The following is a 17,210-nucleotide window of genomic DNA, read 5'->3' as shown; positions in this document are numbered from 1 at the left end:
TAAAATTTAGCACACGTTTTAAACATATTAAAAAGTTTTTCTGGGCGAAATATGGAGCTTGTAAGTCAAGTTTAGAAAGTCGAAAACATTTAAAGGATTAACTTCATTTTTTTGTACTTTTTTTCCAATTATTGCTATTTTTTCAACAATAAACATTACATTTTCAATGTCTAGCTAACGAAATATTGTGTAAAATTGAATAACGAAACTTTTAACTTGTGATAATTTTTTCTCTAGGATCAATATTTTCCGAATTATAAACGAAAATAGGAGCAAAAAAATGAGAAAATTTCAATTGTTTTCAGATTTTGTTAAATAAAAAATTTAGCACAGGGTTTGCAACTGGCGCATATCGTGATTATCGATATTGGGCACATCCTGAAGGGATTTTAGCAAAAAAATAGCTTCCTATGGAAAATGTCCATTATGGTCTGAATTTCTACAGATCCCGAATAGTCTATTAGCAATGTTACCGTACTAAACAAAAGTATGGAAAAAGCACGGTTACAAGAATTTCAAAAAAGGTTTTTAAAAAACTGCATTTTCTGAACGAAGTTGGAGTACTAAACCAGTCAACGTTAACTCTTCGATATGAATCTTCTGCCAACTTTTTGGTCAAAATATGCTGCAGCACATAGTAGAACAGTCTAATTTATATGTTGTAGCATGCAGAAAATCCTTTGAAAACTATCTTATATTCAAGTATACAAATTTGTAGTACGTCCCTGGGACAAGTATTAAATATTCCAAGTTTACATTGTAAGGTAAAAGAAGAAAAATTTCACAATACGGTTTTATTGATTTGTACGTGTTATCTCTACAAATTGAAAAGTTGTTTGATTCAAGGTCTTTTTGCGATGTGATAGCGGTTAACCGAACGAGAAATTTGGGTTGCTCCGGTTGCGAGAACAGGTTAGATCTAAAAAGGGAGACGCAAAACTGGCCCCGGCCGATATCGACGATAAATGAATTTAAGTCAGGTTTGGAAGATGGCCCATTGAAGACAAACGTCGTTATGTAGTTTGCAGAGACCCGCAAAATTTGTTGAAAATAGTGGACTATACTCTATGTAATATGTCAGTTTGGAGAAGAGTCACCAATATTTCTATTTTTTTAAGTACCTAAGAGGATTTGTGTCGTTTACAACAAATTGGAAATATACCCACATGTGTAGCAGTTTTTAAAGAAGACAAGTTTTTAAAGTTTGCATCTCAAGGTCCAGCTTCCATCCTCGTTTTGTTTTTCCCAAGCCATTCCCGGCAATTTCGCAGTGAGAGATGCATTTTTTTGCGTGGCAGTGAATATACAGTTCCAACCTTAGAACTTTTAAAGAAATAAAATTAACATTTAATAAAATGCAGGTAATTTTTGTTGTTGAACTTTTAAAGTAAAAATAGACATTTGCCATAAATAATTGCTTTCATTAAAATTTAAAAATTTTGTAATAATAAAAGTTATAAATCTTAGGGCGTGGTCTTAGCAGTCATTTTATTTGTCCAGTTTTTAAATATCGACATATTACAGCTAGCCTTATTATTGTTGACATTAGTTTGTTTTTGTTTTTTAAAAAAAGGTTAAGCTATGAATAATTTCATCTAAAAGATATTTTTTTTATTTGTAATAATTTATTTCTGCCACAGTTTATAGCCCACTAACATTTGTAAGTTTTTTAGCAACAGAGTTTTATAAACAAAAAGGACATGTAAGTTTTTATTTGATATTTTTATATTTACTTTTGTGACTATTAATATAGTCTTTTTGTATTATCTGTATTTGTAACTGTTTGTGTTAAGACATAAATGTTTAATTTATTTCTCTCAACCATTTTGTCTTTTTATTTTAAAAAAGTCTCCTAACTCCTTTTGTTTCTTTTTTAGGAAGGAAGAGCCTTTTTCCTTCATCCAGCAAGACAAGAATTCTTCGAAGCGGCGTCCTTATTCTAAATAGCTAGAGGTCCTTCTTGTTGTTTTTTTTGTAACCCATTTGTCTAGAAGATTCATGTAAGTATTCATTTGTTTCATTTTTTTGTAGTTGCACCAATCCAATCCCCCTGTTTCATTCACTTATCCACAAACCCAGCTCTCCAAATAATCCCTGAGTGCCATTTGCACAGTTTCGTTTATTTTGCTTGCCCCAGTAACTTCTGTCCCAATTTTCAAACCCCATAGTAATACCCTATGTGGTGGGCAAAATATTTCGCTACAATATCCAGCAGCACTGGATGATAGTAAATTTGAACATTCAGGAGCTCAATACATTTTTTGGGGTGCTCGTCATGATGAGATTTCATTCATTACTGACTTTCAAATTATACTGGTCAGATGATAAAAATTTTAGGGTAGAGGGAATTTACGAAATGATGTCTAAAAAGCGGTTCCTTCAAATATTACATTAAATGCCACAAAAGGTTTAACCAATCTTAACAAATTATACAAAATACGTCCACTGATTGATAATATTAACAATAATTTCGAACAGAATTATGTGCCTTCAAAGGTAGGTCAAGCTTGAAGCAATATATGTATGTCTCTAAAACCAACTAAACGAAATTTCAAAGTTTGAGTTGCTGCATGTGCTGAAACGGGGTATATGTGTCCGTTTGAAGTGTACCAAGGTAAGTCCACTGAACGCGACAATTACCCAGGGTTGTTCTATCCCTTCCAAAAGACGTATGGAATAAAGGTTATTGCTTTTACTTCCACAAAAATTTTTTAGCAGTATTCTTCTTTTACAAGAACTATCTAAACGATAATCATTTACCTGTGGAACATTTAAAATTAACCGAAAATATTACCCGAAAAAGTTTTTACGAAGTGACACAGATATAAAACTTGGAGATTCCGACTATGCTCAAACTGAAGACATATCTGTAATAAAATGGAGAGATAAAGGACAAAAAAAATCGGTTGCCTGTAAAGTCTTTTTTACGGGCGAAGATTTTACGTGACAACGTCTTTTTCTCGGTAGAATATTTATTGATATGAATATTATTAAATTGCACAATAGGAACAAGGAATTGAATGAAAATAAGAATTGCACAAATTTTAACTATAGAAATATATTTTGTTTACTAAAACATTGTACATGTAAACTTAAACTTAACTAATTTCTATTTGAGTGATTTTGTTGAGGATAGGACGATGATAGGAGAAATATGAAATGAAAGGAAGTGTTTCTGCTGTAATGTGTCTTGAACGCCAAGAACGCTCGAGAAAGACAGAGACACAAGCACGCACCGATTCAACGCGCCTAATTCTCTAGTGCTGCGCGCGCAGCGGACCGATCATGTTTGAGTGGGAGAGAGACGCAAGGCATTCGCCGGTCCGGCGGGTCTCTCTCTCGTTCGGTGACTCATCGTAACAGACGTGAGCGGGCGTTACACTTTTTCATGAATGACTCCGAGCCACAACCTAATTTAAGACGTTGTCACGTTAAAAATATGTGGTGGCGATCAGCAATAATGCATAATCCTGCTGAAAAAGGAACTGTAAAAAGCTGGAGTACGGAAAGAAATTAAGTGCCCAATAGCAGTTTGTGATTACAATCGGTTTATGGGAGGCGCCAACAGATTCGATCAGCTTCTTTCTTGCTACGACATCTCTTGAAAATCCTAAAATGGTGGATTAAACTATTGTACTACATTCTAAATGCTACAGTCGTAAACAGGTATATATTGTATAATCTTGGAATGAAAAGAAATTCACGCAAGCCTAGGTCACATTTGGCATACCGCACCTTTTTTTCCAAAGTAAATAATTTATCGACTAGAAAACGAAGGAGTCCTGTAGCGACAACATTTCGTAGAATAAACAAGATTGAAGGACGAAACGTGTCTATTGATCCTGTAGTTAGAAGTTGAAGTTTAATAGGTAATAAATGATGTGCTGTCTGTAGCATAGAATGTTTGTTTGGAACGTTTTACACCTTTCCATTTATAATTGTCTTTTAAACAAAACGTTCTCTAAAGTGGTTTTTTATTTGGTAACACAGTTTCCTTAACATTTGAACAATTGAACAAGCGGTTGATTTTTCAACCAGTGAAGTTTTCAAAGTCGTTGGGACCGCAATAGTCCTTTGGTTGAAAAATCAATCAGGTCCTGTTCGACAAAGAAAAAAACATAATAACAAAAACGTACATTATAACTCTATTTATACTTGTTTTGCATCGTTTTACTGAATATAAGCTTAGTACGACCCTTTAAAGGGTTAATAGGAAATCGAACAATAAAATCATATCGTCTATATCAAACTTGTCGCCATGAATAAAGAGTAATAAAACGTTACTATTAATATTTTATTACTTTTTACTTAGGTAGTCGAATATTTCCATATGTATTTAACCTAACTCATGGACGGTAAGCCAACCATTATTTGCACACCAACTATTTATTATCCTATACTTAAATACCGATCCACTTAAACACAACTTTCTGGTAGACGATTTGCCATCAGTCTTTCTTTAATGGCCATGCCATTTAGCTCCAAATCTGTAACTCCGTGAAGAGTGGAACTTCCATTGCCCAACCGAAGATCTTTTGGTCTAGATTCTCGAGGAAATGTTCCACTTACCATAGCCACAGGATTGTTATACTGGTGATACTAAAACATAAAAGTTTATATTTATAAAAAAAGATTTTATTATAAATAATAATAGAAATATGTAAACACAGTTAATAAAAAGTAAAAAATGGAAACATTTGGAGATTATATGGGTATAGGTCAAATAAATGAGTCATTAGTACTTATTGGTTAAGTTTATTGGCTATTAACTCACAGAAAACGATAAACTTATAGAAACATTTTCTATAAAATCCTTTATAAAAAGGTATATAAAAAACCCAGTTGGGCTATGTTAAATTGACAAAACGTTTTCGGAATAAGTATTCCATCATCAGTGTCAGGTTAATACATGGATGTAGCCACTAAATATGGGGGTAAAAACCCTTTAAAAATTACTAAATGAAATTTAGTTTACATAATGTCTAATTTAAAATTAAGATGGTAAAGTTACCGTTGGATTGGTAACATGACGACATATGACTCTACATTAAGTTGCAAGTCCTGAGACGGTATGCAACGGAAGATGGGGAACTCACAACCACCAGCGTATGAACCAAACACGTAAAGGATTTGCCAATTAGACATAACACTAACTGATTTCAAAATTGACACTTCTGGGTAAAACAGTGATTATTTTGAAATACAAAAGCCTAAAATAATTATAAACGTTTAATTTTAAATAATACAAAACATATCACATAAATAATAATATTAATACATATTATATTATATATATTATATATATATATACAATATTATATATAATATATATAATATTAAATATATATACAAAAGGAACACTTTTATTCTCGAGAGAGGAAGAGAGAGAAAATATATCTTCTGTCTCTCTCTTACTCATTATCTTACATATGTAATGGTTTCACAGATTCACTCTCATGCAAATTTCCAACGCCGACCGTGCGTATAGAAGTATAACTTTAAAAATTAATAATTTTAAAACTGTTCGATATAAATCGAAGCTTTGTGAGAGTAACTAAAAAATATATATTTCTTATGCATTATTTATTTGCAAAAAGTAGAGCTTTAATAGATTTACATATTCCGCGTTTATAAAGAATCTTTAAATGATTTTTTAAATGTGAAATAGCTCCATAAATTCCATAACTAGTTAACAATACGATTTCTAGATTCACCAATAAATCTGTCTAATAATAATCACGGTGTTCTATTTAGAACAACTTAAATCAGAACTAAGCATGACTAGTATATATTTATATTTTTATAATTAATATTTTAGCTGCAGAAAATAATGTGCACTAGGACTTAGAACATAATTACGAAAACGACCGCCAAAAAATGAGTTGTTAAGTTATCAGCAACTCCTGCAAAAAGATAGCTCAAGAGGAGATATTGAAAAGGTCAACAAAAATTTTGCGCCTTGGGGCAAAAATGCTGGTGATAAGTTTGCGAATCTCCAAACGATGCTGGTGATCAGTTTGCTACATATATCTCGGAGAGTCTAATAATTTTATGGGAAGCTATAAAGCGATGATTTCGTACACGTCCCGGTTTTCACACATAATATGTTTGAGTGTTTTTTGACTTTATTTTCTGTTAATTTTTTAGACAAATTATTTATTTATTAGGCGGTATGAAGTTTGCTGGGTCAGCTAGTTATATATTACTAGCTGACCCGGCAAACGCTGTTTTGCCTTATAAATTATTTCTAGCTTCTAGATAAATTCTAGTGTAGACAAAAAGTTCCTTACTTATTATAAGTGTGTAAGTATGTGGTATATGCGTGAAATGGGAGAGGAGCGCTATGAACGATAAGGGAATATGAAAATAACAAACGCCAAATAATATTATTTTCAAGTTATTATAGTTTATTACTTAAAATTACATATCACATATTAATTACGATAGTAACTCTAACAAACAAAATCAATCTCTTAATGCTATAGCGTAAACAATATTTTTTGTTAGCCCATCTTTAGACTACAAACAAACTGGATGGTTTACCTACTCGAGAGCATGCTACGTACAACTGCCCGTGTGAAAAACATGGTGTACTCAAATCTAAGCCACAAATAGACATCGTTTGGCCTTGGGATTTGTTGATTGTCATTGCGAATGCCAATCTAATCGGAAACTGAATTCGTTTGAATTGAATTGGCATATCTGTAGGTATGATAGGAATCGGTGGTATTAATATATTTCCACCTTTGAACTTGCCATTTAAAATGCTTGCCATCGATAACGTTTTTCATCAATTTTCGAATGACTAATCGCGTACCGTTGCACAGCCGTGGCGGATTTAAATTACGAAGCAAGATAATTGGAGATCCAGCTTTCAATTGTAAATTTTGCGGTGGCATGCCTGGCAAATCCAGTGATTTCAAAAATTCTGTGGGAAAATTGACAGCTTTGCTGGCATCGCAAACTGTATCAATAGATTTGTATGATACCAAGTTCTCTGGCAACAACTGTTGTATCTTCAAATTTAAATTGTTGACGTCTGCATTATTTACTGCTAAAATAGCTTTTTCTGCAAGACACTCATAATTTATGTACTGTGTGTGTACATCAGGAAATATTTGTTCAATGAGAGTATCTTGCGAATCAGCGATTGTGCAGAAATCGGTCGGTAATTTTACGTATCCCGTTTTATCTGTAGCAACTTTTCCATCACCGATATCTAAGAGTTGTTTTGAGAATGTTTCAACGGATGGATATTGAAGCATTTGAACGTGCATATTTACTTTCAGCTGTACTTTTTTAACATTACGCCTAAATGGAGATGATTTTAAGCAAGCGTTGATCTCATCAGCGTATGTTGAACGTGAAATGACGGGAAGTGTTTGTCTGAAATCACCTGAAAGCACCAACAGAGTGCCGCCAAATAGTTTGTCGTTGTTTTTAATATCTTTCAATGTCCTGTTTAACGCCTCAATTGAATGTTTGTGTGCCATAGTACATTCATCCCAGAAGATAATTTTACACTGTTTTAGCACGGTAGCCATGGACGATTGTTTTTTAATGTTACACACTGCGTCAGGGTTATTTTGAATATTTATTGGCAGCTTAAATACTGAATGAGCTGTTGTGCCTCCATCCAATAAAGTTGCTTCAATGCCCGATGATGCAACAGCCAATGCATGGTTCTTTGTTCGTCGTTCATTAGTGGGATGGATAGTGGAAAACGTGATAATTATAATTACGGTCAGGATTATAGCGAAAATATTAGTTTTATGAAAAAAAATTTGAAACAATAGTTATAAAAAATTCAAATAATTATATAAAAAAAGTATACTTACAACACAAAAGCCGTTGTTGGTTGGAGCTCGTGACACGTGTTGAGTACTTTTAAGGTTATGTAAATCACTTGTTTAAATAAAACTTCATTAACTGATCTAATCGTGCCAAATAGACTTAAAATTAATAATTTTATTATTATGAATAAAATAGTAATAATTAATAGTTATTATGAGAGTTACACAGAAATAGAAAATTGATAATTGTGAACGTTACTACTACACTTGATGCATAAACAATAATCATGGATGGCCGAAAACTGTGTAGGGAGTGAGAGAAGTCTTGTGTGAGTGAAACAGGGGACCGGCTTCAGTTTATGGTATAGTGTGGCATTTCACTCACCAGTAAAGGTGCGGCAAATTTGAAGAATCTAAAGGTCGGTACACATATACGAGCCAAACGGTATGCATACGGTATGCGAAGGCTATATTCGTTAATGTGTACGGCAGAAAAAACCGCTTGCGTACTGTTTCATCGTGACTCGTCGCGATCCAAATTGTTGCGGTTTATTCCACGACTTCAAAGGAAGCTCGTCTTTCAGTTTGGACGGCGCTTACTAGACGCAGCGAACATTTATATTGTCTCATCAAATCGACATTGTGTGAATGACGTGTTCCTTCCTAGAGAGACGTGAGAAAACAGTAAACTGATTATTGTACATATTTTTATTTTTGTTAAACAAGCAAAAACAGAAACATAAATCAGTACCCAAATTATAAATAAAATGAATCATTTCGCACATGTGTGTTCGTTGTTGGTTTGTCGCTTTCCATGGATCGAGATAAGTATGCGATCAGTACGATGTAGAATATTTTTCAAGGATCTGTACGCATACGGTACGTATACCGTTTGGCTCGCATATGTGTACCCACCTTTAGATTGGCAACACTAAGCATATATCAGAATTAAACTTTAATAATAAAAATAAATGTTTATTTTCTTAAAAAACATTTTAGATTTTTAATCGAAGTACAGTTAAAAACATTATAATTGATCAGTTATCGAGCGAGATGAAAAATGATTAAATTACTAAAATAGCCATAAAAAATAGGGGTTGATGATAAAAAAGTAAAAGTTTAGGGTTGTATGTATTTTTTAATGCAACATTATAAAAAAACAAAAATAAAAAATTTTCGTCGAAAAATAAAAAAAAACTAAGGGTGAACAACCCTTATCACTTAGGGGTATGAAAAATAGATAGTAGCCGATTCTCAGACCTATTGAATGCGCATATAAAATTTGGTAAAGATCGGTAAATAAATAAAATAAAAATAAAAAATAAAAATAAAAACGTTTATTGCCTAATAAAAATTTTACATGTCATTCATTTCATTCATTTTAGCCTTCTTTCTTCTTTCTTCGGCGTCCCACTCTTGCACCGCCAGCTTCTTGATGATTTGACCTCTCGGCATTCTGGACATCTTTTTGTGGATTTATCCTCGTCTTCTTCTGTAGGTACTAATTTAAGGCACCGTACCTACTTCCCTGCATGGCTGTTTTCCGGAAACCATCCGGCTAGACCCTGATCAGATGGTCGATCAGTCTATGGGTAGTTCTATGCATCCTCTGGATCCTGTTATTCTCGAGGATGCCCCTGGTCTTATGGAGTCTTCTTGTGGCCTGGTGGAAGAAATACTTGGTCCTTTTCTCGGCCATCTCCCTTAGTGGTGTGTACTGGAGCCTTTCTCTGATGGTTGCATTCGTGATTCTGTTCTCCCATGATGTTCCGTCGATGATCCGGTAGCATGATGTTTCCGTGGCTTCTAATCTTTTCCAGTGTATCTCTGCTATGGAACTCCACACTGGTACAGCATAGATCGGTAAAGCCGTTTCAGAGGAGTACGGTAACTAACATTGTGACAGGGAAATTTTATATATTAGATATAATATTTTCATAATAGATGAGTTCTCGGTCTATAAATATTATATTATATTGTTTACATTGTTTTTTATAAAGACTTTATAAAAGCTAAGCTTTATTTATATTAGCGCGTATTCTAGGCACACGTACTATAATAAACAACAATTCTATTCCGTATAAATAATACATATATGTTATTGTATAAAAAGCAAAATGAAATGTATTTTATGAAATATAATTATTTGGTATTAGAGTTTATTTACAAATTCATTTTAATTAAATTCACTATGATTTGTTTTAAAAAGTATTTAAATTCCACATGTAATCTAATAAAAGTGTATCAACAGTATAATTTTAATGCTGATCACTACCCTATTTTTTACTAACAGAGAGAAAATTATCATTTGAAAATCATTTTACCTTTGAATTTTATTTTACGATTAAATATTTTCTTAACAGTAAAAAATATATAATAGTCAATTCAAAGTCAATTTGAAAATTGAAGTTTTAAGAGGAGGTTCAAATTATTTAACAGATCAGTTTTAACACAAGAAGCGCTGTACGCAACGAAACCAATCTATGCAAGATATCTTCATATTAGAGAATGTTTCAACTGTAGTGGCGGAAATTTCTAGGAACAGTAAAGCCTCACCAAACAAAGCAGTGGCGTTCCAAAAAATACTTATGATTTAAATCAAATTGTTAAAGATAGGTACACACAATTTAACCCTTAACTGGTCCGGTACTGTAGCACTAGCGTAACTGGTCCGGCGTAGTCTGCGAAACTACTGTTTTCAAGAAAGCAAAACAATACTCAAAAATAATTCTTTTATTAAGAAAAAATGTTACAAACATACCCTGATATATTTATATAAAAGTGAACGTATTAGATTTGGGCATTATTTGGGTTAACAAAAAAAATATTAAAATAAAACTGACATCCATACAAATATTTGTGAAAAAGTACATAGTTTTATAAAGTAATTAAAAAAAAATTAAAAACACTATGGAAAAAAATGTATTCCTAGGATAAATTTTCAAACTGTACACTAAACAAAAAACTAGGTAAAATAAAAATTATCAAAAATGTTTGTTTCCAGCATCAGTCAAACTTTACCAATTTTATATGCAATATTTACATACCCGTACATTTGTACATCCTAAACAAACAGGCCTTTTTGCAACGCAAGCACAGGTATTTTGTCATCCTGCGATTTCTGCTCGGACACAAACTGTAAATCTTGCGTTTTTCTAAAATAAGAACATCCGTCTGATTGTCCTCTTGTTCTTCTTGAACTCCAAGTATCTGGCTAATTGTAAGACGTAGTTGACGTGGAATGTTCGTCATTGTCATTCGTCTTTTCATGTGATTTTGCACTAACTACATAGCCAACTCCGAAGCAAAAACACTTTTTTCTTTTATTACTGGATTGTTTTTGTAACACTGATGTAGAATATATGAATTTGCTATAGAAATGTCCAATATGCGGAAAAAAATTGTTAAGAGCCGTCTTCGGGTTGGACGGCTTGAGGTGCTTTTGGAACATTTCTCATCTAGGGAATCTACACCTCCCTTATTCTCATTATAATAAGAAATAATTTCTGGTTTTTTAGTAGAGGGGTCACTATAACGTCTACCATGCATTGAAGATAGAAGTACTGTAGCCTTTCCCACCTTTCCTACATGAGAAATTAAGGTACATTCTTCCCTAAATCCATAAATTGTTGACCCTTCAGGTCTGTTTCTGTTGGGCAGAAAAGATGGAGATATTTCAGCCTTATTTTTTTTTTAGTGTGCCCACATAAGTCAAGTGTTTCGTTCGTAAAATATCCACTAATTGAGTAGAAGAGTACCAATTATCAGCTGTGATATTTCGGTTGCTACCAAAGAGCGGTGCTAAGCGCAACTCAGCTAGTGTAGGCTTTAGAAATTTTAATGCTCGTTACTGATACCAAATCCATCTGAGTCTTTTCCGCTGTAGATATAAGCATTATACAAATAACCATTACGTACATCCGTAAGACACTGTATTTTGAGTCCGTATTTAGCCGGTTTGTTAGGCATGTACATTTTAAACCGCCATTTACCTCGAAAACTTACAAGCATTTTATCAATTGTGGCAGATTGACCAAGTCCGTATACACTTTGACAATATTCTATGAAAGTATTGAATATAAATGAAATAGCTGCAGTTGGATCATCTTTTTTGCGTTCCTCCCTGTCTTCAGGATTGTCGAATCAGGTAGCAAGTAAAAGAACAGCACATCTTTTTTGCTCATGACTGCTTTGAAGATTTCTCTTCCAGTTCCATCTGTTGCAAATAAACGGTCTATATTTTCGTGACTGGAGTTGAAAATGGCAGTGTAAACAAGGAGTCCCAAAAATGCTCTTAACTCAATAACATCCATTTCTCTAAGATGATGGATAGAACTAGCAGAATATTTCTCACGCATTGGTCGTAATTTTCTGTTTGTATTCTGCTCAATATGTTGTAGAATGTTATTACTAAACAACATAAATATTCCAAATAGACAAGGGTATCGCAGCCTCGCCGAGCATTGTAGCCTTTGTTTTTAGAATTGGCACTTTTATGACAATGTTGTGTTTACGTGTTCTAGATGAGGTGATAACTCCTGACGTACAGCACCTGTGTTAATTTTTACCATAAACATAGGTTTTGTCACTATCACTTACTGCTAATTCATTAAAATCTGCAGGCTCGTCAGAATCAGAAAATTCCGAACATGTATCGTGTTCAGATTCAATGTTATGGTCTTCCGAAATATCGTCTACATCACTGTCACTATCACATTCCTCAGTGTACCACTTTAAAAGAGTTGTCTCATAATCGTCAACGCTGAAACGCACTCGTTTTGATGGCCCGGCCATAATTTTTAAAAATGCACGACACACAAAAAAGTCGCACCAGCAGTCCGGCGTCGTCTGAGGAACTATTCTCGACCTAATTGTTGCGATAACTTTTTAGGAACTGAGAGAAACTTGTCGCAAATACACCCACTTGTCAAGCTCCAATAGTTTAAGGATTAGATAGAAAGACTTGCTTGTAGGCGGTGCCAATTTCCAATAAAATATAATTAAAAATATGGAATCGTCTGTCAGACGACGCCGGACCAGTTAAGGGACCAGTTAAGGGTTAATAAAAAATGATATTAGATTATATTTTTGGCAATATGGCACTACCTTTTAATACATATTATTTACGCACTTACACGTGAATACAAAAACGGCAACGGTGTACTAAGCAATGGTGTACAAAATAATTAAGGCCAAAGATATATCTCGTAATACAAAAATAAGAGTATACAAAACTATAATTAGACCCACAATGCTATATGCTGCCGAGACATGGACTATGAACAAAACCGTACAGAACACATTGGAAGCATGGGAAAGAAAGATACTTCGCAGAATATTTGTGGAAAAGTAGTTGAGGAAGAATGGAGAAGACGAACTAATGCAGAAGTGTATGCTAACCCTACAATAACAAAACTGGTGAAAAAACGTAGACTAGAATGGCTCGGCCATCTAGAAAGAATGCAAGGTAATAGACTAGTCAAGAATATTGCTTGGAGAGTACCTGAGGGCAAAAAAAGAGAGGAAGACCAAGAAAGAAATGGAGAGATGCAGTGATAGAAGATGTCAGAGAGATGGGAATCAGAGATTGGAAGCTGTTAGATAAGAATAGAAAACAATGCAAATTATCCATCCAGCAATGGGCCTAAACGGCCTGTTAACGCTGTACATACATACATACACGTGAATACAAAAAGATCATGAACAATATAAACCTGCCAATCCACCAAGATACCGAGGATGCACGAAATACCCGTCTCCGTTCTAGAAAACCACCAATGAAAACGGCAAGAATTATACATGATGAGTTCAACATCACGAATGCATGGTCCCAAGAATAGAACGAATGGCAAAATAACATGCTCTGCATTACCCACAAACCAACAGGTTTTGATCTTCCACGCAAAACATGGTCCACTCTAAATAGGATCCGAACCAGACATGGCAGATGTGCATACATGCTACATAAATGGGGAAAGAACCCGTCTCCTTAATGTGACTGTGGGGAGAACCAAACCATCGACCACATTATTCAAGAGTGTCCCTTAAGATCCTACAATGGTAGCAATGAAGACTTCCTGTTTGCAACTTCAGAGTCAATTGATTATATAAATACACTTGATGTTTGTTTGTAACTATTTAAAGTTTGTCAAATACCTATATTACTAGTGTTTGTGTATTTGTTCTAAATGTGTTGTAATTGCCATACGATAAATAAATTACGTTTTAAAAATCATTGTTATTATCCGTCATTATTCGTCTGCAAAACGCACGTTATTCAAAACTTCTCTATTGATAGATTACCTTCTATTGAATCTGACAGCGCTTCTTTAAATACCGCTTTACTGTAGACATTGAAGTATAGTAATGACAGCACGTAACTCTGGTGTTCTGGTTGTCAACTCGTACCTTAGCAGTTTAATTCCAATATAGAGTAGATAAAATTTTTATATTACGACTGTCAATATTTTTGTTTTTTAATATAATTACGCATTAAAAAACTCTTTTACACGAAGAATACGAATTCAAGAAAAATTGCATAGAAAGACAACCAAGCAAAACTTTCTCTTCCTGTAATTACGATGATAATGGCACACAGTGCATCTTGTTGGGTTGTTGGCTACTTTCGACGATTCAGATATATTGTTAGAGCACCTTAAGGACTAAAAATTTCATCAAAACTTATTTGGTAATGGTGCTGATTTCATAAAAAAAAGCATAAAATATATAAAAATATTTTCGAATGAGATATTAATTTGATTTTAAATGATATTGTGTATTTTTAATAAAAAAAAAGACATGCAATTCCGTCTCTTTTAGCAAAAAATAATATAACCAACAACATTTTAAATTTTTAAGTAAGTATATGTTTTATTAAACATGGAGCTGAGATATAATTTGTGTATTAAAATATATAATTTCAACTGTTTTAAATAATTTACCCAATTTAATAAATAATTTATTCCAAACGAGAAAAACTTTTACCTGTTCATTAGTTACTGGACTAATCCACTGTGGAGAAGGAACATTAGACTGAGCGTAGTTCTGTACTTTTTGGATATTTCTGGTAGCCGAAGGAGCTTGGGGACCATTTAATGCGCCAACTTGTCTTTCACACTCACCCTCAGGAGACCCTGGTAGACAAAAAAGGAACTAATAACATACATTTTTAAATCAAAAGTCGAAGATAACGGTCTTTATTATAAAGTCCAAGTAAATGAGATAATATTTCCGTGCACTAAGGAGTAATAAGATATAAACCGAGATTTTTATAGAAAACTGGACTTGCTATATTATAAAATTTAAACATGCAACATTATATATACTTTAATATTTATTTATAATAGTAGAATATATAATGTAGAGAAAATTTCCATTATTTCACATCAGAATTTACAGTTTTATTAAAATTCAATCAAAGAGTTATTAACCATAATGTTTTAGTAAAATTTTTATAAACTTATTCGAAATTAATGTGCGATGAGATATCATAATGTTTATTTATTTGTTTTTATTCTTATTTTTAATTTTAACAGAATATAGTAGATACTTGAACAGTATACATGCAAAGTTTATTGCACGAGAAGACTATAAAGTGTGATGGGTAATGCTTGCACAAGTACGTTAACTGTTATACAAGCGAAATGAGAAATTTTTTACACATTTTGTAATTTTTACTTGTGCAAGCCAGATTTGCGAAAGTTTAAATTTAGGGTGTGTGTGAAATACTTGTGTGTACAAGTTTGACACAAATGAGTTTTGACCATTCGTGTAGGCGTACGATATTGGTGCTTCCGGTAGAGTAGTGCGAAATGAGTTTGGTTATGACGAGTCACATGAAAAAGGGACATCCAGTATGTCTCAAAGAATTTATTTCGATTTACGAACAGAAGCTATGTCTGTGGTCGGTAAAAGCAAAGCGTACCATTATAGGGGAAAATAGGGGCTGTAAAAAACTGATACAAAAATTGAAGGAAATCGACCTAAAAGTAGATATTAAGGTTGATCTTCACCCTCGATTTGTTTCTGATCCTAGAGATCGCTCTACTGCGGCATACTGCTGTGGTAAATTTTTTAACTTAATTGTAGATTTCTACATGATGACTCTGTAATATTTTCAAACCCAAACACAAATTGCAGTTTTCTACCATTAAATCAATTGGATGAGTTGCCGAGTTGTGTAAACAGTAATTTTATCAAATTAATACGCTATAACTTATATGCTTACTAGTAAACCAAGTAAGCAACGATATATTTAACATCTTTTTGTATAATACTTTACTGCTCTGCTGTGTCAGTCGGAATATAATATCCCAAATAAACATTCATATTATCTAAACAATTTAATCGACAAAGAAATTATGTAGGTACTTGCAGCTATATCTGTGAATATCGTATTACCATTAAATTCGTACATCATATTATATTACATTTTTGTTGATAGTTAAATATTAAATGATCTGGTATTATATAATATTTTAGTGGGAAATAACAAAAATGTTGCTTTTGGGAATGGTATCACACATTCCCATTAACTCGGCTCATAGGGCACAGAGCCACCTTCTCTGTCGCTCATATGAGTAATTCCTGTCTGGCGCGTCCACGTCGCGGGGGTGGGCATCTCTTGCTTCAGTAGACCGGAGCTAGTAGATGGCTAAGTTCAGATAGGGACCCAGTTCCGTGGGGTATAATACGGCCCCCTTGCCCAGGGATACGGGTGAAGACCACAACGATGATGAAGGTGGAGAATATAGTATTCGGTTCAGTGAATTCAACGGAAGTGGCAACCCTGTTTCTAGGGATAGTATAGAATCAACCTGGTGAAGGGCAGCAGCGATCACCAGTACTAGAATTAGGCGTAAAGGAAATGATCCTAAACCGGCTTCTTACTAGAATACCGTAGGTGAGACTGAAACAGTTAGAGGGCTACGGTACTGCGATGCGGAAAGCAAGTAGGAAACTGCCGCATTATATTCCTCAGGACATCCGTCCGTAGATTTTTTCTTGTCATGTTGGAAGAAACAAACGATGTACGGTGGACGCCTACGCAGAAATGCATGGCACCTTAAGAAGAAGAAGAACAAAAATGTTATGCGAACATGTCTTCCTTTTGGTCTGTTTATTATTATCTATTACTATCTTAGTCTTTATGGATTAATAAATTTTACTATGTCTTCCTCTTCGTTTATATTTCTATTTCTTATTTCATGCTTCATTGGTCTTTTATATTCTCCTTGTTCTGGCTTTATTGTTCTGTTTATTCTTATAATTTTTCTTTTAATAATACTAACTTGTTCTTTATCTTTTTTCGTAAAACACATTACTTCCGCTCCGTATGCTATCATCGCTCTAATTGCTGCTCTATATATTTTTGACTTTGTTTTTTTTTTATTTTTAAGTAGTGATATTTCCACAAGA

The 17,210-nt window shown here is 33.6% G+C and overlaps 1 protein-coding gene across 1 annotated transcript in view; it reads right to left on the bottom strand.

Annotated features, from left to right (window-relative positions):
• Nucleotides 1-3,540: 3,540 nt before the first annotated feature.
• side-II (sidestep II transmembrane protein) overlaps nt 3,541-17,210 on the bottom strand; it is a 686,092-nt gene continuing 672,422 nt past the window's right edge. The window contains exons 12-13 of the mRNA XM_072533588.1: nt 14,778-14,926; nt 3,541-4,599 (exon numbers count right to left, since the gene is read on the bottom strand). Of these exons, the coding sequence (XP_072389689.1) occupies nt 4,417-4,599; nt 14,778-14,926 (332 nt within the window). The 3' untranslated portion in view covers nt 3,541-4,416. The remainder of the gene's footprint in view (nt 4,600-14,777; nt 14,927-17,210) is intronic.

Source organism: Diabrotica undecimpunctata, chromosome 5 (assembly GCF_040954645.1).
Source record: "Diabrotica undecimpunctata isolate CICGRU chromosome 5, icDiaUnde3, whole genome shotgun sequence".
Lineage (NCBI taxonomy): Eukaryota > Metazoa > Arthropoda > Insecta > Coleoptera > Chrysomelidae > Diabrotica > Diabrotica undecimpunctata.
This window is presented reverse-complemented; position numbering and strand designations above follow the sequence as displayed.